The sequence below is a fragment of the Diadema antillarum genome, unplaced genomic scaffold, assembly GCF_040938485.1.
Source record: "Diadema antillarum isolate AM-2024a unplaced genomic scaffold, OU_Dant_1.0 scf00000171, whole genome shotgun sequence".
Taxonomy (NCBI): domain Eukaryota; kingdom Metazoa; phylum Echinodermata; class Echinoidea; order Diadematoida; family Diadematidae; genus Diadema; species Diadema antillarum.
Window position 1 is genome coordinate 432,747 of NW_027271060.1, and position 23,924 is coordinate 456,670.

Genomic DNA, 23,924 nt, shown 5'->3' on the forward strand with positions numbered 1-23,924 from the left:
TGTCAGTGAGAGTGAACCACACAGAATCAAGTGCAGTGAAGCCTATGCTATAACAGATATAAAATGGCTGTGGTTGTCTGCACTGTATACACTGTAGCTGTACTGAAAAATCAATCCACTGTAAATGCGCAAAAACAGTACAGAAATCACTACAATTTGTCCAGCAAGTGCTTGAAGACAAACATTCAAAGATAGAATACAATACACACTCAATGAAAAACTTACAACAGGAGAAATAAGCGAAGAATTAAGAGCTCTGCTGGCGGGCAGCCACCGGGCGCGCGCAACCACCGAAAAAAAAAAAAAAAAAAAAAAAAAAAAAATATGCTTTGACTGTTGAATTAATCATTTGCCATGTAATTTATACACCATCAGCGCAAAGAAAATAGTTTTCACCAGTATAAAAATAATTTCCTTAAAAATAAAGTCCACTTATAAATCTTAGCTCAGGCATAAAATGATATCTTTTTAAACAAAAAGAGAGCAATTTCATACAAGGAGTGAAAGTTTTAACTCAATAGTCACAAAATATAAATAAAACTATTTTTGCATGTCCAAACTAGCTGATACGTGAAGAAAGCCTCACCTCAGCAAGTGAACATGTCTGATACTTGGCAAAGAAATAAATATGTCTAGATGTCAATACAGAGACCCGTCAAAAGCTGTTTCTACATTGGTAGTAAATTTATTGCCAGCTCTCAGCATATTGAGAAGAAGACTTGGATCACGTTTCCTTCCATCCTGCTCAAGTAATTTGTCCCAGGAACAGAGAATGATCCACACCCCTTCTCCTAACGTATCATGCCACTGTCCTCTGGGCACAGATGCTGCACTCCGCTGTGCTAGCAGTGTGACACTTTGACCTTGTGCTGCGTCGGCTGAGACGAGTCTCTCGGTGGCGGGTCAGAGGTCGCCGCCGCCTCCCTCGGGCCCTCCCCTTCACTGTCCATGGCGTCGGGCTCGCGTCCCCCCTCGGCCCCCAGGCTGCGGGGCAGCTCGTCCACGCTGTGCTGGGGCAGTGCGGTGCAGGAGGCCCTGAGCTGGTTGGCGCGAGGCATGGAAAGCAGCTGGGAGGAGGCGGGGCTCATGGAGGGCGTGGTGCATCGGGAGGCACTCACATCACTCCCTCCAAGCAGCTTGATTAGCTCCTCCTCAGTGGGCCCACCGGGAACACTTTCATCTGGAGAAAAGAAGAAATAAATAAATGCAAATATCATAATCATCAGTAATCTTTTGCATTCAATGTTACTGACATTTTGAGAAAGTGATTTTTCAGAGTTTAACCCTTTTGTGTATTTTGAGTATGATTGGCACAAAAAAACCTCCATAGCACTGTACACACTGCCCAAAGTCCCAGGTGTAGAAAGGGTTAAAAGCATGACACAGTAGTTGGCCACATTCATCAGTTCCATTACAGTTTTTACTTTGATTATTTAGATTTTTTTTAAATCAATAAAGTCTGATTACAATTTTGTATATGAGATGTACTATAGTTTATACCTGGGTTGTTTTAGATATTCTGTTGTTAAACACAAAATTGTTTAAATGCATATTTTAACTACTCTTATCAATATGTTGAACAATTGGTATGATGAACATTGTTAAAATCTTGATACAGAAGGTTATGCTTTACATATAGATTTTTTGTTACACTGTGATGACACGTATACAAACATATTCTATGTCAAGATGATTCACTGCATTATAACACTGACGGACTATCAAAACAAGAAATGATTAGATCAGGTTGAGGTAAAAAACTAACAAGTGAATGAATTTAATGAGTGTGACGACAGCATTTCCTGCAGTTTAACTCCACAATTCAATATCTTTGACATTTCTTTGTTTTCCCCAAAAGAAGGCTGGAGGATTTTAAAAAAGAAGAAGATAATAACACTTCCCCCCCCCCCCCAAGGGGGAAAAAAAAAATCTCAAATGTGGACTCACCGGTATCAGTCTTCTCTTTTTTGTTGAAGATATCTATCGCTGTTGTGAGATCCCACATCTGGCAGATATCAAATAAGATACAATTTTTTTAGTACTCAGATTAATTGGACAGTTTACTGAGCATTTGTAATACACTGTGCAAGAGGTTCAGGTGCCAACTGCATCATGGTGTACGTTTGAAAACACTAGTTTCTATTTCCTCTGTGTTTACTCCCTTCCATTATTTCCTTTATAATCACATTTTGTTATAAAGTGCTCTTTGTCACAACTTTTGCAACAGAAACAAGCACTATTTCAAAAGAATACTTTCCAAATATTAAGAGGAGTTTCATGTGCAAAGGTTAGCCGTGCACAACCATGTTTAACAATTACATATATATGAGCAGACATTAATTTTGATTGTGATACCGTTCGGTATTGTCTACTTTGACATGGCCATTGCTAGGACAGAAATGTCAGCATTGCTCAGTTGACAAAGAAAGGCATAACTATAACATTCCACAATTTCACAATCCGCCCCCCCCCCCCGACGTTTCGCGCTATAATTCTGTAACGCGAGAAGGTCTCGTCGCAAGGCTTCTTCACTTTCTTCTTTCAAGTCTCGCGCAACTTTTGAGACCAAATTTGCAACGTCCGCGCATACTTTTGCGAAGCCACGCCCATTTTTGTAATGGAATGTCGCCCCAAAACGGGCACAATTTTGTGATTTTGTGTACATTTCCTATGGAAAACGGTGCTCTGTCATGAAAGTCATAAAAACCTAATTATTTTTACAATTAATCACTTTAATTGATTAATTTTGTGCTAATTATGGTAGAAGAGTGGTCAGTGACAATTTCCAATGAAAAAACAAAGAAAAAACAAAAGTTGAAAAACAAGGAAATACATAAGAAATTCTGAAAACAATAAAATACATAGGAATTGGAATGAGTTTTGGAAGTTTTTGTGATGTACAATTGTTGAATATGCTAAAACAGATTTACAGATCAAAAATTAGACTCTCCATGCTTTTGATTAGGCTAAAATATGATCTTGAGCTTAATTTGCATAATTAATTAATTAAAATTAGAAATTGATTTTTTCAAAAAATCTTATGACACAATCTTGTAGATTTTGACGTGGGTCTCACGCATGCAAAATTTCATCAAGATCGCACCACCGATGGCCGAGATCTTGGGGGGGGGGGGGGGGGGGGGGGGCGGAATCCATACCCCCGGTCTGAGCACAGCCAAAAAAGCCCGGCCCCTTTAGGGTTAAAGGCAAAATGACAAACAGAGAGAGCATCATAACGATGGCAATTAGAAAAGCAGGGCAGTAACAGCTCTTTTGAAATATCTATCAAATAATGAAAACTGTTTCAACATTGTGGGAAACAGTAATGAACTCATTTTCAAAAATTCTTTTCATTCTAAACTTCACCTATGAAAGGTACACTATAATACATATAAGGATAGACTGCATTCGTTCACATAAACTTGCTTTGGACACTTTTCAAAGATTGTTGTAAAGTCCATAAAACAGACACAAAGTTTGTGATTACCTGCACCCCACCGTTGGCATGACCTGTAAAGAGGTACCTCCTGGGTCGCGACCCCATGCGACTTGACCCCTCGCACTCGTGGACACAGAACGAGGATATGCTGCTGCCGTCAACAGATCGGATCATGCACACTCTGGCAGAAAAGATAAAGATCACATCATAAATTGTCCTAACTCTGCACAGAGCTTCAATCGAGTGCAGCTCTCATTCTGCCACAAGAAGCTCTCATCATGGCTCAAATCTAGGTCTGACTGGCAGGCAAACTAAAATGAAGCAAAGTCACAGTAACAATCCAGGATGAAGCTTACCTCATGTCACTATCTAAATTCAATAGCACTTTTCTCTTCTGTGTTGCTTCCAGTATATTTGTAGTTCCTCACACAAGTCATAAAATATAATTATATCAAAAAATCATGATTATATTTCAATAGAAATTGTTTGTATTATGGTTAGAGCTTGAAACTACTGCTTTAGACAATGGATGCAAGCCTGAAAACAATACAGATAAAGGGACTCCCAAAACAATTTAAAACATATTATATTATCATATCGTCGCTGGGGTAACAAGACCTTGTATCTGCAATTTTGGTGAAAATGACTTTTTTTGATTAATGGTCAAATAATGGGTTAAGTGATGTCCTGCCCGAATCCCAACTGTCTTACTCCAAAAATGAAGCCACCACGGCATGTCAAAGGAAAGGCTTTCCCATTCGCCATAGTGCTTTGGCCACCATTTTTTCTGGCTCTCCTGAACAATTGTCATTTTGTAGATATGAGGTCTTGTCACCCCAGCGACGATATATTATTAAAACATATCATGTTGTAAAATTAATCCTGCCATTTCTACACCTATGTATCATCATTTTGAATGAAAAAGAAAGAATCGTATTTCACTCATTATACAGAACTTCACCTTTGACCCGTAGACGACAGTCTGACGTAGACTTGATCTGTGTCGGGAACAACTTTCTGAACAAACACCTGCTGATCGTCAAGCTCTCCAAATGGGCCTACGCAGAATGGGGGAAAGAGATGGCATGAAAAGCAGTGCATATTTACACCAAACGTTTTCTCACAAAAAACAAACAAACAAATAAACAAATAAACAAAAAATTCTACCTGTTTGAGACCACAGAGTTTAATTTCTACTTCAAGGTGCCACAACCAATTCATTACTGTAAAAGCTGTTATTTTGGTGAATTTTGCAAATCACTGTTGGGCCATGAAAGTAGCTACATACGAAAATATTGCCACCTGATCTTGATTGCATTAAATTTGCTGTGTGAAAATATCAACGTGCTCATTTTGCGGCATTTAGCGATTTCCGAGCTGGGGGGTAAAGCATGGTCTTGGCTAGCCAGATGTCACCCCAACGCTAGTATATCTAATGTCAGGCACATCCCTCCTGATCAACAAAGCCTCAAAGCTAACTACATATTATACAGTAAAGCGGCAGAGTGAATGGACAAGCATTAATGCACTTACAACAGATTCGATGTCACATTGTGAAAACGACATCTTGCGAAAATGTCTGTGACCTCCTCATTTGCGAAAATATCTGTACGCAAAAATATCAGCTTTTACTGTGTATCTAAAGGAGCCGGCAAAAATATGTGTGTATGTGTGTATCTGTGTTTGCTTCTGCATACTGGCATGTCTTGGGAACTCACCAATGTCATTGCCAACCTGCTGGCAGGGATGAGGGTCCGAGTCCTCTATGGACAGGACCTTGAAGGAAGCCAGAGGTGTGGAGCCGGGCTGGGTGGACAGCATCCCCCGGAAGCGTGTCACGGTCCAGGTGCGGGCGTGGTTGAACTCAGAGCAAACTGATATATAGAGACGCATGCAGTGAGGACTTGTCATCATAGATTAACATTGCTTTTACGGAACATAACAACATCCCTGGCATCATTCACACACAGGCACAGAATATGAGAGAACAGACAGAAAACAAAAGAAGATATTGTGGAAAGTAAGTACAAGTCACCTGAAAACAAGTCATTCAAAAACCCTCACATGGGAATACACTAGATGGCAATGTATACTGGAAAGGTCTAATAACACACTTCGCACTAAAATATGTTTATTCTTACGTCATATTATAAATTGATGACATAAAGTAGCAGTTTCAACAATAATGAATTTCTATATTACACCTTACCTCATGAACACTTCGTTTTTTACATGCTCTTCATATCTAGCTGTCTTCCTCTCTCTATTGAAATCAACTACTAAAATACTTGAAACTGCAATAAAGTTTGCTGCGCGCAGTCAGAGCAAATAATAGAAATTCTATAGTCAAATGTCTTTATTCATTCTAATCACTTTTTTATTTGGTGTAAAATCTGGAGTTAGATGGAAATTCACACTAATGTGCACTCACCAGAGACTAGATACTTTTCTGACAGCACAACCTTCGTGATGGGATTTCTGTGGACGGTGAAGGTCTGGAAGAGTTGGGGGCCTTGACCGACGGTTTCCGGATGCTGGACGATCACCCTGACCTTGCCCGAGCTCGTGCCATAGGCTATCTCAATCCAGTTACCACTTGGACCTACAAAAACAAACATCAAAGAGTGGTCAGAACCAATCTTCACACTGTACGGTTTACTACAGAGCACAACACATATTTGATACTTACATGGATAAAGGTTATTTTGTCAAGAGAGGGGAGGGGGCAACTATGAAAATGACAATGTAGTACCAAACTTGCTCTGATTCTTTCGCCACATGTTTAAGCACACACATTACATTTACTTACATCCCAATAACCAAAGCACGTTGTAGACCTACAGTTCAGCAGACAAATACAAATATGTATTTGATAACTCAATGTCAGAAAGAATATTTATTTTTATTATCTACAATAAGCATTCAACAATGAAATGCACCTACATGTATACAGATACCTATAATTCAGCTGCAAAACTTGAGCAGTGCATGATCGCAAGCCCCGGTAACCAACAGAAAAGGTAATGATCATGAACTTTTCCAACAGTCAGTCAAACTTCTCATAACAGAGTCACATCAATATCACAATATGCAATCAATGGCATAAGATGACAAAAAAAGCTAAGGAAAAGAAAGAAACAGAACACCAGACATATAAAGAAAATGAAAACCTCTCACTATTGCTGCTCTTTGGTGTGAGGTAAACACTGAGAGCTGTGACGGCATCATTGGCTGGATCCTTGTACAGCTCGGTGACCAGGAGATCTTTGTCCTTGATTCGCAGAGGAAACTTCTGCATATCTGGTCAAGGGCAGAACAGAATTCAGACAGGTCTTTAAGCATACACATCAACATTTTTGAGGACAACATATTCAGTATCATTAGTAAGTGATACCCTTGCATATACTTGGTGTATGCTACATAGTCGCAACTGGCCTTTCCTGTACACAGATTTTCATAACCTACTTATTGCACAGCAAGCAAAACCAACCAATAGCTTACCCTTTACTACCAACAATGTAACCAAATTTGTGACAAACAATGTAATTGACTTTTGTCAATTACTATGCTTTCACTTTTCACTTGCTGATTCATTTGATAGTTTGTGTGTTATTTTACTTTTTGATTGTTTCTACTCAATGGAAATAGATGAATACAACTATGAATAGTACAATACAACTGATCGCAGTTTAATTGGACTATTTCCTATACCTATGTAGTATATTGATCCATTCGTGCAGCCTAGAAGGAGGACATAGCCTGCTGTATCATAGCTGGCAATGGGCTGTACATCTTGGACCTGCAGAGATGGGAAAGAAAAGTCAAAGGTAACTTTAGAGTCATATGATATCAGTTGTACTCACAGCTCCTTTAATGTCTGTCAATGTGAAATGTCACCTTTGTTAAGTATGATCAAGTTGCTTATGAGTACTTATTACACCTTGAACATGGATTTGCTTGGAAAGTAAACAAAAGAAGATAATAAGGACTAACGGCTACCTTAGTTTGCTTCTGAAAAAATTGAAACACTATCATTTACCACTAATGATAAAATATATCTCAATATGAATAAGTAACATTTTATTTTTTTCAAAATCATAGGAAGGTGAGAAAAAGAGCAATTCTAATAATTGGCAAATCAGTAAAACAGGAAACAAATCAAAGAGACTGTCTATGAAAAGACTTACTCATGAATAGTTACAGGCTACTGTGGGAGAAGAGACATACCTGCCAAGCTTGTGTCAGAGCGTACCAGACTCCAACCTTGCCGACGTGACTGGTGGCCACCAACTGGCTCCCAATGAAGAAGAGACTGTCCACCTGCACCCCTAAACTGAAGGTTCCTGTTGAAAATTTGAATAATAATAATAATAAAAAAATATATATCATGGATGCATGAGTGAGTAATTTGATTTTCAATTACCGTAAAGAGTAAATGTAGAGATCTTTGCACTGTTAATCTTTCACGCTTGGCCAGGTAAGATGAATTCTGCATGCTTTTGATTTCCTGAATGGATGGTCACGACAACTATGAGAGTACTTCAAACAGCTCGCGATACATACGTGTACTACGGTAAAAGGTAATGAGTCCACATTATGACTGCGAATTCACGCAGGCTACAGTATTAGTGAAAGTTTTTTTTTTTAAATTACTACAAATAGCATAATAGTTAAACCCCTAACACATCAACCTACTGTGAGATCAAAGATATAAGTAATGTTACAGTACACAAATTTTTGCATAAAAACATCGCTTTCATTGAGTCCTGAAAACAAACATATTAATCACACTGCCATTTATACAGAACACAATTCAGCTAGCAAAGTTTTGTTTACAATATTAGTAGTCATGCACTTATGGGTATCAGACACATGGGCTCTTTCACAGTAACACACTCTCGATTCAAAAGGCCCATTCATGGCATGACAACCAAAATATTCTTACTCTTTCATTTTTGCGCTAGTTTCGTGTCACGCAAAATGTACAAAAAATGGTCACTTTTACAGTATCATACCTATGGCCTCCATATGTGAAATGTACACACTCTTAGACTTCATCCTTGTCTTATCATGAAGGCAACTTCAGCTGGGAATCTCAATGTAGTGACTGTCATGTAAATACATTGTATGTAGGAGGGACAAAATGGTTGCTATTGTATCATATAGCAATACATCACATACAATACTGATATTTCAAATTCAGAGGTGCTGACTGATTCACAATGAATGAAAAACAATGACTACTGTATAACTCATTCATCATCATTCTTATAAAACTAGTGGAAACCTTTTCCTTACAAGTGAAATTTGGTAATGCTACAAAGAGGGATAAAAAGAATATACCATCATAATCTACAGCATGAAAGGAAACAAATTGGTTCACATGATAATAATCATGATTGTCATGAAAATGTACAAAGTATAAAAGAATCACTGTTAGCTCATGTATCAATCCAAATTGTGACATGCTCACCAATTTCAACCTTCTCCTCTCCTTCCCGACAACTCCACATCCGGATCTGGCTCCCGTACGCCACGGCGACCATCTTCTCCCGGTTGTCGAGATGAGCGACTCCGCCCACCTTTGGGTTCAGCGCCACCCTCTGGACTGTCTGCTCCAGGTATGGCGAGATGAAGACCTGGTGCCAGCCAGTCGACTCCTTGATGCGGTAGCAGCAGACGTAGTGGGCATAGGCCAGCACAATCCAGTTGTGGTGTCCCCCGATTATGAGCACACGACGTGGATCAATGCTGGCATCTGTGAGAACAAAAGTTGCTGATTTGTTTTTTTGACACATCGATAGGCCACTCTATGACTGTATCACGGGACTAATTAAAATAATCTAATATGCAATAAGTTATTTGACCTAAACATTTTAATGTCCTTATAGTAAGACAGGTTAAGATTAATTTTGTTGCTTTGTCTTTCATATGCTGACATAAATCAACTTGCACGAAAGGCTACATGCCTGAGTTGAGTAAAGTGAGCTAAAAATCTTTAGCATCCTCACACTGAGCAAAACATGACAGCACTGTTTACTGGATTATAATTGAGCTGCAATTCATATCAAAGCTCCATCCATCTGTTTCGGTGCAAAGGTATTCAATTCACAATATGAAATGCAAAATTGAGAATTCTAAGATGATTCCTTCTCAACACATTATCATAGAATCACAGGAATGGAAAAAATGACCTCCCTCTTTTTAGAGTGTCAGCAATACTCAAATTAAAGTTAAAAGAAGACGGTTGAAACCCTGAGCACAATTAGACTGAGATAAAGACAGAATCCAGTGTCTCATAAACCTAACATTCAACTGACCTAGTGGAATGTCAAGATCATTTTTGGAATGTCTGATATCGATGGCCGATGCTGGTCGCTGATCCCTGCCGGACCCGGCCCGAGAGCCTGGCCGCATCCTCAGCTCTGCCTCACTGGCAAAGCTGTACCTCTGCTCAGCAAGGTCGTGCCTCACTGGGAAAGCTGGAAAGCAATGATTGATACACAACAGATGCCCTAAATGAAGGGTTTAATTACCTTAATTAGAATGATAAGATATGATAGTAAAGACCCTGCATACATTCTCAACCTCAACCCCCCCCCCCCCCCCCAAATTACTATAACATGGACAGCAATAGTAAGATGCTTGTTTTTTGTTGTTTGCTTTTCATGCTGTCAATGTGTCAAGTTTGGTTTGAAAAAGATTCCCACATAGCACATATGGTTGGCTAAGTGCATTTTACCATGACCCTATCAAAACATTCTTCATTACACAATCCCTCCCAAAGTAGGATGTAATCTAACAACAAAATTTGACAAATTAAATCTCAGAGACCCCATCTTCTATGCAAAATCCCTAAATTCAACATCAGCAAGTCAATCTATATCAGACACATAATTTCAGGATTAATCTCAGAACATCTCAGATTAATACAACATCAGGCAAGTACCAAAACGGTGCTGACTTCAGAGAATTTAAAATCTATAGAGTAACAACCATTTCACAGAGCATCCCAGGATCAATAGTTGAAATATTCCCTATGTCATCCTGTCCACGGTCCATAACCTTATTTTCCATACACTACTTATATAGTGGCTACAAAAATATCACAAAAGAATACTGTCGTAGAATGACCGGTGATGAAAGGGATTGTGCATTGCATGATATACATTTCTTTTTAATCTACATTTGACAGATTCTACTTACGTGTGGGGGGCAAAAATCCATGGAAGAGAACATTTCCACAGGATGAATGATCCAGATCCTCACATAAGGCCAATTTCTTCACTGGAAACAAATGTATGACACCAAAGCAAAATAATCTAATTTGCATCAGTATGGGTAAAATGACTGAACTGCTCTGAGACTGACAGCATACATAGACAGATATCTTGGTTTTGCATTTAAAACAGCCATCATCTAAATTGTATTGGAACATGCATGCATATTCAAATAACTTCACTAAGTTGTATTTGTATATCACACTGAATTAGGACTCTGCAGTACTTTTCTCAAGAGTTTGTTTAATCAAGTAGCTAACTTTTGAAATTTATCAATTTGAATTATCCAATCTTCATGCCCAAGCACAATTCTTACTAGCCTTTCATTATTTGGACAGATGCTTGCCTAGAGCTCAGTAAAGACTGGTCACAAAACAGAACAAGAAGGAGGCACATGTATTCTATCACACCTACTGGAGTGTTAAAGAACCCGTTTACAGTGCGAGCCCGCAATTTTGTTTTGAATTCAAACCTTTCAATATTTTGTCGTTGTGGCGCTCTGCTTGTAAACAAATGCAATTTGGTATTGTCTGGTTTTCAGACCCTTTGCCAAATGAATTCCGTGGCGATGAAGTCGCCGTTCGGGCAAAGGCCATTGCCAAAGGAAAAAAATCCTTTGCAGGACAAAACCACCTTAAACTATACTAGCTTTCGACGTTGAGGGGGTTAATATCCTGAACAGCGAAATAGTACAGGCAGAGGGTTTGGAAGCCAGACTAAAATTGGCCGCGCATTTGGCCCAGTTTACGTTTACACTGAGAAAAGGCCGGGCTCGGCCGCGGCTCGGCCGCGGCCGAGACCACCTCCAGAGCGAGGCCAAATGCGAGGCCAATTTTGGCCTCGCATTTGGCCTTTTGCGCGTTTACACTGAAATGAAGGTGGGCTCGGCCACGGCTGAGCCGCGGCCGAGCCTCGCACTGTAAACGGGGTCATGGAGACATGCAATGATGCAAACTGACAATGAGTGCATTACTCACCCAGTGGTAGGATTCCATAGAATTCTGCCTCATGTTTCAGGGTCTGTATGTCAATGCCTTTGAGATTCAGTTCCTTTGTCCTCAGATAATTGAGGATGGGAACAAAGGCACTGGGGTCTCTGTCAATAAATATCTGAAACATGACATGAAACAAAAATGCTTTTGTTTGTTTGTTTTTTAAGACATGCTGCTAAATAATAGATAAATAAATGAATTAAAAGAAGAGTACAACTATTGCAAGGTTCCAGGAGCTTAGCATACTTCAGATACTATATATTTCATTTGAAGCATTTACATTCTTTGAACATCTTACACAGTAAATGCGAAGGGACACACCTTTTTAGCTGAAAGACTCAAGCTCCATAACATCTTTTAGGAGTAATTTAAAATCCTATTTGTTTAGCAGTGCATTTTGAAGACCAGTGCCTTTTGAAGACAGACTTTCATGTCTTTTTTTTTTCTTCTTCTGCTCCTTCATCATCTTCTATTACGGTGATGTACTTGTATCTTCAGTCTTTTTGCTTTGATGTAAAGCGCCTTGAGCATTTAATCAAAGTGGAGAACGGCGCTATAGAAATTGTATGTATGTATTATTATTATTATTTTGGAAGTGACAACACAAACATTATTGACACATTATTGATACAAGCCTATATTGCTTTACACCCAAACTACAACTTTGATATATGCAGCACATTTGTATTTTGATATCAGATGATAAGTAGATTTGTATATGATCAACATAGATTAAGTGAGATATGCAAAAACATAGAACAATGCCTATAGGCACAGATGGTGTATATTCAATTCCAGGTTCAGTTCACATTTCAACTACATGTACTTTTGTACATCTGAATCATAATTACAGTTTCAAAGGAGCAGCAGGTTTATGTACAATATCAACTGAAGAAAACATCCCAAAAAAATACATATATGCTGGTACCATTAACAAGGATTTTACTGCAATAGCACTGCTACTGTTTACAATGTAGAAAATATGACTGAATTTTTTGTTCTTCACTCTATTTGCAACACTTACCGCTCCAGTTTCATCCTTTACAGAAGATATTCTTCCACTTAGTAGGCTATGTTTATGTACATGTAGGGGGATGAAGAAAAGGAAGAACAGATAACGGTAAATTTCTACACACACTCAGTCTTTGTTGCAATCCAATAGGCCTAATATCAGAAGTAACTTTAATATCATAATGTACAGCCCTTTGATCAAACAAAGAAAACAAATTTCAATTTTGAAGACATATCCCTCAAAATGAGCAGGTTCTTTCACATCTTTAAGCCACAGAGAAAAAAAAAAATTTACACGCTGCACTATACCACCCGGTCCGGCAGCGTACAGATCCAGATCCAAACAAAGAACATTAAATAATTTCCAAATACTTATATTGTTTCATATTTCTTATCTATTCATATTTTCCATTTATTCAACATCTGATCTTATTTTTCCAGAATGAAAAGAAAAATTCCTGGAAATATTCGCATGCCGAACAACCTTCAACAATAGCGAAAGCCAAAGGATTTGTTGATATTTAAAGCAAGCCGCCCATGATTCAACCATACCGCCGTCCAAAATTTGACCGCCGACTACATGTAAAACCTATGCTGTTGTGTACGGTCAAATTTTGGCATGGGAGGTCGAACCTTGGTGAAGGGTTTTTACCTTGAGAAAAAAGAGTCTGGAATCCATGTCAGTGTCTGCCTGGATGTTGAAAATCTGTGCGAATAAAAGGGGTATATAAAATGAAAATCACATTGTAACACCTGGGCAAGTACAATGTAGTGTTCACTAGTATTACTAGTGTTAGTGTAGGTCTATCTAAATTAACTGTTAAATGGTAGTGTTTTGTCATGATCATGAATAACCACAAAAGCAACCCCAATACGTGCATGTCAGAGTCACAGGGTTAGCTTATTGCTTTCCATGTATCGCCTGATATGGCTTACTGTCCGAGAGACCAGAGACCAAAATACATAGTACATGGTTTTATGCAAAAAATTTGGAGCCAATCTGCTAGCCGATATACTTACAATCATTAGCACGGGCATTGATTTACAATATGATTTGCTGTAAGAGTCCATTGAAAGATTTTGTTTGAGCCTTTTGGTCTTCCCTGTTCCCTGCGAACTTTGTAAATGCATTGCCGCAGTGCTTTCACAGCGCATGCGCCAACAACACTGCTGTTGATCGGGTATGGACAAAGCGTAGCACATATTATAATACACGTTGCATGCATATGGAAAAAATCTTGAGTTCTCGCTGAGACCTGATACAAGTATATTCATGAGCCGATGTTAAACAGGCGTAACCTAGTAGAATGCACGATGTTCGAATATGTCAAATGGTCATTACATTACTTATTTGGAATAAAGGAATTGCAAACATAATGGAATTCGTGAGGATGTCCTGTGTATATACTGTCAATGGTTCAGAATTATTTGATTGTTTAAATATTTAAAGAGACTTTTTTCTTTGAAAAGGCTTAACTAAGGTTGAAATCCTACCTGTCTTTCTTTTTCTTTAAGTCATATTACTTGCTGTTTGATTGTGTGTGTGTGCGTGTGCATGTGCTTGTGTGTGTGTGTTTAATAATAATTGCGTATAACAAGTTAAAAAAATGGAAGCTAAATTTCTATGCATTAATTAGCATACAGACCAATAAATTTCACTACTCTGATTATTCATCCAATTTCATTCATTCATTCATTCATTCATTCATTCATTCATTTCATTCATTCACAACAATTGGTGAAAAAGTGTTTCTGAAAATTTTTGAAATCTATCAATGTCATAACTTTTTTTAAAATCATATTTTTATCATTTTTTTGCACTGTTCTGCTGGATATCTTTTTTTATTATTCTCATAAAATTGATAGAATTTTAGAGTGACTTTCTTCTTTAAGGCATATCATATTGGACAATGAAAAATTAGGAATTAACCCTTTCAGTTCCATGCATATGGTTATTGGGGTTTTATTCCATCACTCCCCATGGCATTTTCAAAAGATGAAGTGGTTTGTTAAAACACTATAAAGAATAACACTCACACACTAAGTTATAACTTCATGTTGATATTGTTATTTATATTCGATGAGTGTTATGATTACACCTTTTATGTATTAGCGATGGTAATGTACAAGCATATTCATACATTTATTCTCTTCCACGTCAAGCATATTAGGAACAATTACGCACTATTATGTTATGTCCAAGTGTAAACGTCTGTATTATTACAATGGTCAAGGTCAAGGTCAACCACTAAAATTTCACCTTTTCCCCACATCTCCGTATACCAACATAAACATGACATGGCATTATTTTTATGAAACTAAGCATATTATAAAATGTATTATCAGGTAAAGGTTGATTCTGTAGATAAAATTATAGGCCATGCAATGGGGCAAAAGTCAAAGGTAAAAATTTTCACCATATATAATGTATACAATACTGTACACATATTTCGGAAAATGCTCCAGGCATCTTTAATAAAAACTTATTACATTATGCCTGATGATGATTTTCTCAGGAGGTTTGTGTCATTACCTTGGATTTTACCAAATGTGTAAATGCACTAATTTAAACTTATATATGACTAAATAATAATGAGTAGGGAAATATTTCTGCCCTGAGAAGAAAGTCAAGAGGATTGCTAAAATTTCACTGTGGTGTTCCTCTACATATTATCATTGCAAATGGCTGAAAATATTGTCACGAAAATTGGTGTATATGGAGAGTGATTATTTGCTAGTCATGAAAGCACCTCACATTCGCATTCTCTATGTGTGAATCACACATGCAGTGATTAAATTGCATTCCCTCCTCGTGTTTCTGCGCTGTGTGAGCTGAGCCAAGTTCGTGGCTCTGCTCTGACCAAAGCTGCGCATGGCGGGAAAACTTTTCTGAACAAGCAGCATAGAGCCTGTCTCTTTTCCTGATGTTTTCTATTTGACCACTGTATGGAATCATGGTCTATTACGATCCATCTAGGTGTACATGTGCATGACTCTTTTCGAAAAGGGGCCAAAGGGGTATAGTCGATTGAGACTGGCCACAATTACATCTCCAGATACAGCCTTCAAACTTTGCAACAGGACTGTGTATTTGGACAATTTTGTGCGCCGGAAATGCCACTCAGTAATTCTCAGAAACACTATGAAACAGGAAAGAAAAGGACTGCCCATCGGCGCCCTGCAAGAAGTCAATTAGGAGAGAATGGAGCGCCAGTAGAGAACTCTCCAACCCCAAAAGCGAAAAGGAGGGCCCTTTTTGCTACCCCAAAAAAACAAAGATCAGGTCAAACTGAGCAGCTTGATTTTAAGGTTGCAGGAAATCAAGTTGAGGACACGGGATCTGAGGCATGCGATGACAATCGGAGCCACAGAATATCAAGAGGATGATGAAGAAGAAGGAGAAGAGCGTGTATTCCGGGACCCTGATGACTCAATACCACCACCATTACAGAAGGCAGTGGGGTATATCAAATCCCATAGGTATTTGCATGGCATCTGGGCAATGTGCAAGGTGTCTTCAAATGCAAAACGAGCAGTGATTACTGCAGCGACAGATATGGTGAAAAATGAGGTATTATGCTTACACTGTTTTTATGCTGATGTGTGAACATCAAAATTATGATGTTGCTGTATATATCTTATTTCTTTAATAGTATCATCTCTATCGCTGTTATTATCAACATTAGTATTAATATTTATAGTATCATTATTATTGGTGTTGTGGTCTATTCATATTTTCATCATCTTCAGCTAGCCAAACTATTTTCAACCTCAGAATTAGGCCTACTTTTTCAGGGGAGGGGGGTTGATCGCAGAAATCGTAACAAAGTATTAAATCCATGAATAAACATCACCTCAATTATGATTTTGTACTGGAGGCTGTATTGGTATTGACTGAACAGAGTCGGTTTGATTGTGTTCGGGGTATAATTATTTGATTTCCATATTGAATACACGCAAATCATCACATAAAGAGATTTTCTTTAATAATTCCTCCCAGTCATTTCATGTTGATATTGGCAACCAAGAAGGGCATTGCATCCAACCCATCGAACTACAGACCGATTTCCCTCACCTGGGTATGCTGCAAGACAGTGGAACACATTACTACCAGCAGCATTATGCACCATGCCACAATTAATGAAATCCTCTACCCGCTACAGTATGGCTTTAGAACAACAATGTCTGGTGAAACACAACTTGCTGGATTTCTGGGAGATCTTCAGAACAACATGCAAGAGGGTAACCACACAGATATCATCGTACTGGACTTACACTTGTAAGTAAAGCTTTGATAAGGTTGGCCACCAACGACTCACCCAGAAGCTTATGGTATCAAAGGATATACAGGCAGATGGATCAAAAACTTACTTCACAACCGTACTCAACAAGTTGTGCTAGAAGGCCAAACCTCATATGCAGGCTTCGTGAAATCAGGCATGCCTCAAGTTTCAGTCATCGGGCCCTGCCTCTTCCTAGTTTTCATCAATGACCTGCCTGATGAATCCCTCAATTCCAGTGTGCAACTCTTCGCTGATGACATCCTGATCTACATGACGGCCAAAACTGCCATCGATTCAAAAAAAAAAATTCAGGCTGGCCTTGATACTCTAGCTGATTGGAGCAAGAAATGGCTGATGGAGTTCAATCCTGATAAGTGTCAAGTCCTTCGGGTCACCCGTAAAAGACATCCAGAGGTCTTCCAGTACACCCTCTATGGCAAACCTCTCAAGACTTTCCCAGAAGTGAAATACCTAAGTCACAATTTCCTCAGACCTACCTCAGACCTATATGAGGATATAATTCTGTTTCACACATGTCCTGCGTACCATCAATGGTTCAGAATTATTTGATTGTTTATTTAAAGAAACTTTGTTTTCTTTGAAAAGGCTTAAATACTATGGTTGAAATCCTACCTGTCTTTCTTTTTCTTTAATTCATATCACTTGCTGTTCGATTGTGAGTGTCTGTGCGTGTGCATGTGTTTAATAATAATTGTGTATAACAAGTTTAAAAAATGGAAGCTAACTTGGTATGCATTAGCATACAGACCAATAAATTTGACTACTCTGAATATTCATTCAATTTCATTTATTCATTCATAACAATTGGTCAAAAAGTTTTTCTGAAAAATTTTTAAATCTATGTATGTCATAACTTTTTTTTAAAAGCATATTTTTATCATTTTTTGCTCTGTTCTGCTGGATATCATTTTTTTTTTCATTCTCATGAAATTGATAGAATTTTAGAGTGACTTTCTTCTTTAAGGTATATGAGATTGTTTAATGAAAAAAATAGAAATTAACCCTTTCAGTTCCAATATGGTCATTTGGGTTTTATTCCACTACTCCCCATGGCATTTTCATAAGGTGAAGTGGTTTGTTAAAACACTCATATCATCAACACTATAACTAGTAACACTCATACACTCAATTATAACTTCATATTGTTATTGTTATTTATACACAAGAGTGTTATGATTACACCTTTTATGTATTAGCGATGGTAATGTACAACGGAACAAGCATATCTATACATTTATTCTCTTCCACTTCATGCATATTAGGAACAATTACTGTGATGTCCTGTGTAATCGTCTATATTATGTTCGTCATTCTCATGACTGTGTGACTGTGCACAATGAACACCTGGGGAGGGAAGGTAACAATCACACCCATACCAGTGTCATTTGCATGCCCATGAGCGCACAAAGCTGTGCCTATCAACTTTTAGGTGGAAATAACGTCTTTTAGGAGTTACCTATTAAAGTCCTATTTGTTTGAAAGTGCGGTTTAAAGACAGCTATTCACTTCTTCTTTTTCATCTTCTTCTTTTATGGTATTTGTATTTTCAGTCACTTTGCTTTGGTATAAAGCACCTTATGCATTTAATCAGAATGGAAATGGCACTATGGAATGTATGCATGTATGCATTGTCATTATTATCAAATGCTCAGAAACAATGGTCATACAATGTAGGTCAAGGTCAACTACTAAAATTTTGCCTTTCCCCCACATCTCCATTTTACCAAATGTGAATGCACTAATTTAAACATATATCTAGGACAAAATAATGACAAGTAGGGAAATATTTCTCCCCTGAGATGAAAGTCAAGAGGATTACCATGTACTAAAATTTCACTGTTTGTCTACATATTATTATTGCAAATGGCTGTAAAGATTGCCATGATAATTGGTGCATATAGAGTGATTATTTGCTAGTCATGAAACCACCTCACATTCGCGTTCTCTATGTGTGAATCCACACGTGCAGTGATTTTGCATTCCCTCCTCGTGTTTCTGCACTGTGTGAGCTGAGCCAAGTTTGTGGCTGTGCTCTGACCAAACCTGCGCATGGCGGGAAATTTTTTCTGAACAAGCAGCATAGAGCCTGTCTCTTTTCCTGATGTTTTCTATTTGACCACTGTATGGAATCATGGCCTATTATGATCCATCTAGGTGTGTTATATGCATAACTCTCTTTGAAAAGGGGCCACAGGGGTATAGTCGATTGAGACTGGCCACAATTACATCTCCAGGTACAGCCTTCAAACTTTGCGGCAGGACTGAGTATTTGGACAATTTTGTGCGCCGGAAATGCCACTCAGTAATTCTCAGAAACACTATGAAACAAGGAAAGAAAAGGACTGCCCATCGGCGCCCTGAAAGAAGTCGATTAGGAGAGAATGGAGCACCAGTAGAGAACTCCCCAACCCCCAAAGCGAAAAGGAAGGCCCTTTGTGCTACCCCCAAAAAACAAAGATCAGGTCAAACTGAGCAGGTTGATTTTAAGGTTGCGGGAAATCAAGTTGAGGACACGGGATCTGAGGCATGCGATGACAATCGGAGCCGCAAAATATCAAGAGGATGATGAAAAAGAAGGAGAAAAGCATGTATCCCGGGACCCTGATGACTCAATACCACCACCATTTAATACAGAAGGCAGTGTGGTATATCAAATCCCATAGGTATTTGCATGGCATCTGGGCCATGTGCAAGGTGTCTTCAAACGCGAAACGAGCAGTGATTACTGCAGCGACAAATATGGTGAAAAATGAGGTGTGCTTTGCCTTACATTGTTTTTAGTCTTACATGTGAACATCAAAATGATGATGTTGCTGCATATGTTATTTCTTTGGTTTAATAGCATTAATCTCTATCACTGTTATTATCATCATTAGTATTAATATAAGTATAAGTAATATTATTGGTGTTAGTATTAGTAGGTCTACTCATATTTTCATCATCTTCAGCTAACCAAACTATGTTCAACCTCAGAATAAGGCCTACTTTTTCAGGGGGGGGGGGGGGGGTTGATCACGGAAATCGTAACAAAGTATTACATCCGTGAATAAAGATCATCTCAATTATGACTTTTTACATTTACATCTCCAGGTACAGCCTTCAAACTCTGCAGCAGGACTGTGTATTTGGACAATTTTGTGTGCCGGAAATGCCACACAGTAATTCTCAGAAACACTATGAAACAAGGAAAGAAAAGGACTGCCCATCGGCGCCCTGAAAGAAGTCGATTAGGAGAGAGTGGAGTGCCAGTAGAGAACTCCCCAACCCCAAAAGCGAAAAGGAGGGCCCTTTTTGCTACCCCAAAAAAAAAACAAAGATCAGGTCAGACTGAGCAGCTTGATTTTAAGGTTGCGGAGAAATCAAGTTCAGGACACGGGATCTGAGGGACGCGATGACATCGGTGCCACAGAATATCAAGAGGATGATGAAGAAGAAGGAGAAAAGCATGTATCCCGGGACCCTGATGACTCAATACCACCACCATTCTAAGGAAGTGGGGTATATCAAATCCCATATGTTAGGTATTTGCATGGCATCCGAGCAATGAGCAAGGTGTCTTCAAATGCAAAACGAGCAGAGATTACTGCAGCGACAGATATGGTGAAAAATGAGGTATGATGTTGCTGCATACGCTGTATGTTATTTCTTTAGTTTAATAGTATTATCTCTACCGCTGTCATTATCAACATTAGTATTAATATACGTATTCAAAAGTAATACTATTGGTGTTATTAGTAGGTCTATTCGTATGTTCATCATCTTCAGCTAAACAAATTATTTTCAACCTCAGAATTAGGCCTACTTTTTCAGGGGGAGGGGGTAGATCATGGAAATTGTAACAAAGTATTAAATCTGTGAATAAAGATCATCTCAAGTATGATTTTTTTTTTTACTGGAGGCTGTAATTGGTATTTGACTCGGTTTGATTGTGTTCGGGGTAATATAATCATTTGACTCCCATACAGAATACACGCAAATCATCACATAACGAGATTTTCTTTAATAATTCCTCTCTGTCATTTCATGTTGACAATGGCAACCAAACTGAAGATTCAAATCGGACAATGCTTTATTTCCCTTCATCCATCATTGTTTTTCTCTTCTTCTTTTTTTCTTTTATTCTGTTGACATAAGGCTGGTGGCCCAGATGGCATAAGCCCCAGAGTGTTTAAAGAGCTTTCCAGGGAGCTGGCTCCAGCACTTACAGCTATCTTCCAGTCATCTCTGCTGACAGGGTCGGTACTGGCAGACTGGAGAGATGCCCATGTGACACCCATTTTCAAAAATGGTGAGCATTACGATCCAGGAAATTATCGACCAATTTCGCTCACATGTGTAGCCTGCAACTAAGATCATGGAGCACATAGTGGTCAGTGAAGTGATGGACCACTTTGACACATATGATGTGTTGGCAGATTCCCAGCAGCCATGGTTTTTGTAAACAGCATTCATGCGATACACAGATTGTTGAGCTAACAGAGGAACTAACACACAGCCTGAAGAGTGGAAAACAAACTGACATCCTGGTAATGGACTTCGCCAAGGCTTTTGATCGGGTGAACCATAGCTTACCGATACACAAACTCCAGTGCTATGGGGTCCATGGAGCTACTCTCTCATGGATAACCAACTTTTTACATGATAGATGCCAAGCTGTACTGGTGAACGGCAAGAGGTCATCCTCTGTCCATGTTAAGTCGGGCATCCCGCAGGGGTCAGTCTTAGGTCCGTGTCTGTTCCTGGCATATATCAACAATCAATCGAAGGTCTGTCTCTTTGCTGACGACACAGCAGTGTACCATGTAGTAACAAGCAGTGCAGACCAAGATCTCCTGCAAGATGCCCTCCAGTGCCTTACCACCTGGGAAGACAGCTGGGACATGAAGTTCCATCCGGCAAAGTGCTGCTCCCTGCCAGTCACCAGGAGTAGAAACCCATTACAGCTGTCATACCACTTACAAGGCCACACTTTGGACAGGTTCATAAGTGCAAAGCATCTCAGAGTGACTGTCCAGCAGAACGTAAGCTGGGACAACCATATCAACGAAATCTACAATAAAGCAAGCAGAACACTGGGCTTCCTCAGAAGAAATCTCAAGATAAGTTCCAGTAAGATCAAGGAAAGAGCGTACAAGGCATTTGTAAGACCAGCACTTGAGTATGCCTCCTGTATTTGGGATCCCGCTACTCGGAAAAAACATCAATAAGGTAGAGTCTGTACAAAGATAAGCTGCTCACTTTGTGTTGAACAGGTACCACAACACATTAAGTGTTAGCCAGATGATCAAGACCCTTGGCTGGCAGTCCCTGGAACACAGCAGAAAGATCTCACATCTCTCCATGCTCTTTAGGATCAATAATGACCTTGCCCACTGCCCGATAATCAAATCAAAACTCCTTCCACTACCCCCTCACCAACGGCGCTTTCAGAGCAAACAGTTCCAGCTTGTCACCAGCAGAACACAAAACAGGGGGTCATCTTTCCTACCAAGAACCATAAAGGACTGGAACAGCCTTCCAGAGAAAGCAGTGGCTGCTCCACATTTCAATGTCAAGGGTCAGCAAGTAACAAACCATCATTGGGTTTGTTTTTAAAGAGAGAGAGAAAAAAAAAATTGTACAGTGTGAAAAGCAGTTTTGAAGGTCAACGCAGGACAGGTCTGGCTTGGTCTGCAATCCTAGTAGTGTAGTACAGTGCCATCATAATCAACCTACTAGTATTGATTGTAGGCATCTTCGGCAAGACAAGACAAGACAGCAGTCTAAAGGACGTTGATGTCAATGGCAACGTGGCTGTCTCAATGCCGCCGGTCTCTGTAAAAGACATTGCTGCACAGCAATTATCAGGTTGTCTCTAAGAGTATAATAATTTGTGACCCGCTACTAGTACAAGAAAACGTTCCGAAAGTCGGGGGAGGTCTATTTTCTGAAAATGTTATGTGTAGCCTATGTGATTATTCCCTTACTCTTCTGCTAACAGCGCCCCGTGCGCGCCGGGGCAGAGTTAGATCATGAACAAACACAAAAATACAAAATGCTATTATACCCATTAATATTTTTATTACTATAGAACTAAATTATTAGCCATATTTTTATAGTGTCTTTTACTGTTTTAAAACATTGTGATCGATGTGGACACCTCAAATCTTTGACTATTGATAAATTGACCTGTGTCATCTTGATTGGTCAAACAGATATCCACATTTTCTCTGCCCACTCTCTCTTTGTTCAACTCATTCACATATTGGTCAGTTACAGTTGTAAATTTATACCCGGGTAACACTATTATCACAAATTCTATGCTGCTGTCTGTCATTACTCACGATTTGCGATTATTACAGCGTCAAAATAGATATGTGGGACTAGAGCTTCGACTGGAGTGTAAACGAGCAGTAGAATCTACTTACCTTGTTCCACCGACGTTCAGTTTTATGAGATCGCCCGAACAAAAAAAGTGTCCACTCATCGTTGGTCTCCAATCAAGAGGCATCTGGATGAAAAGACAGACGTTACACGCTCTAAATATTGATAATTCTTGAGTCCTAATGGTTCAACACCTGACTACACTTTTACACTTTTTACAGACTGCATGACTACTATCCGAAATTAGCAAATTAGAATACCGCTGCTTTTATATTTCGCGTACATGTACGTACAATGTACGTACAGTACATTTGCATGCTATGCTGTATGTTGTGCCAGTGCAAGTACACACTGGTACACACAAAGTGGGGAACTCCTCTGGCTGATGTGACGTGTTGCACTCCTCTTTGCTTCTTTTGACTGCGCAGTCTTTGCTTTCACACCTTATTATAAGCCCCATGTACACTGCGTAGCAGAAAGTTTGGTAGATCACTCTGATTCAGTAAAATGAGTGAACAAAATACTTACTTTATCT

At 39.0% G+C, this 23,924-nt stretch overlaps 1 protein-coding gene across 1 annotated transcript; it reads right to left on the bottom strand.

The window, feature by feature from the left end:
• Nucleotides 1–842: 842 nt before the first annotated feature.
• Nucleotides 843–23,536, bottom strand: LOC139722771 (BTB/POZ domain-containing protein KCTD3-like). Its single transcript, XM_071634057.1, has 16 exons — nucleotides 23,434–23,536; nucleotides 13,375–13,428; nucleotides 12,736–12,781; nucleotides 11,697–11,829; nucleotides 10,646–10,726; nucleotides 9,760–9,921; nucleotides 8,913–9,197; nucleotides 7,667–7,782; nucleotides 7,151–7,238; nucleotides 6,617–6,739; nucleotides 5,871–6,041; nucleotides 5,158–5,313; nucleotides 4,401–4,497; nucleotides 3,488–3,620; nucleotides 1,948–2,005; nucleotides 843–1,180 (listed from the first exon to the last, which is right to left on the bottom strand). The coding sequence occupies exons 1-16, from the start codon at nucleotides 23,514–23,516 to the stop codon at nucleotides 843–845; spliced, it is 2,124 nt and encodes a 707-aa protein (XP_071490158.1). The 5' UTR covers nucleotides 23,517–23,536.
• Between the last annotated feature and the right edge of the window lie 388 nt (nucleotides 23,537–23,924).

What these genes read in the sequence shown, in the direction of transcription:
- LOC139722771 (XM_071634057.1), bottom strand. Translation starts at nt 23,516, where the DNA reads ATGCCTCTTGATTGGAGACCAACGATGAGTGGACACTTTTTTTGTTCG. An exon ending in TGGATCAATATACTACATAG is followed by an intron (nt 6,740 to 7,150) that starts GTATAGGAAATA and finishes GCCCTTGACCAG; the next exon opens with ATATGCAGAAGTTTCCTCTG. An exon ending in AGAAAAGTATCTAGTCTCTG is followed by an intron (nt 5,314 to 5,870) that starts GTGAGTGCACAT and finishes TCTATATATCAG; the next exon opens with TTTGCTCTGAGTTCAACCAC.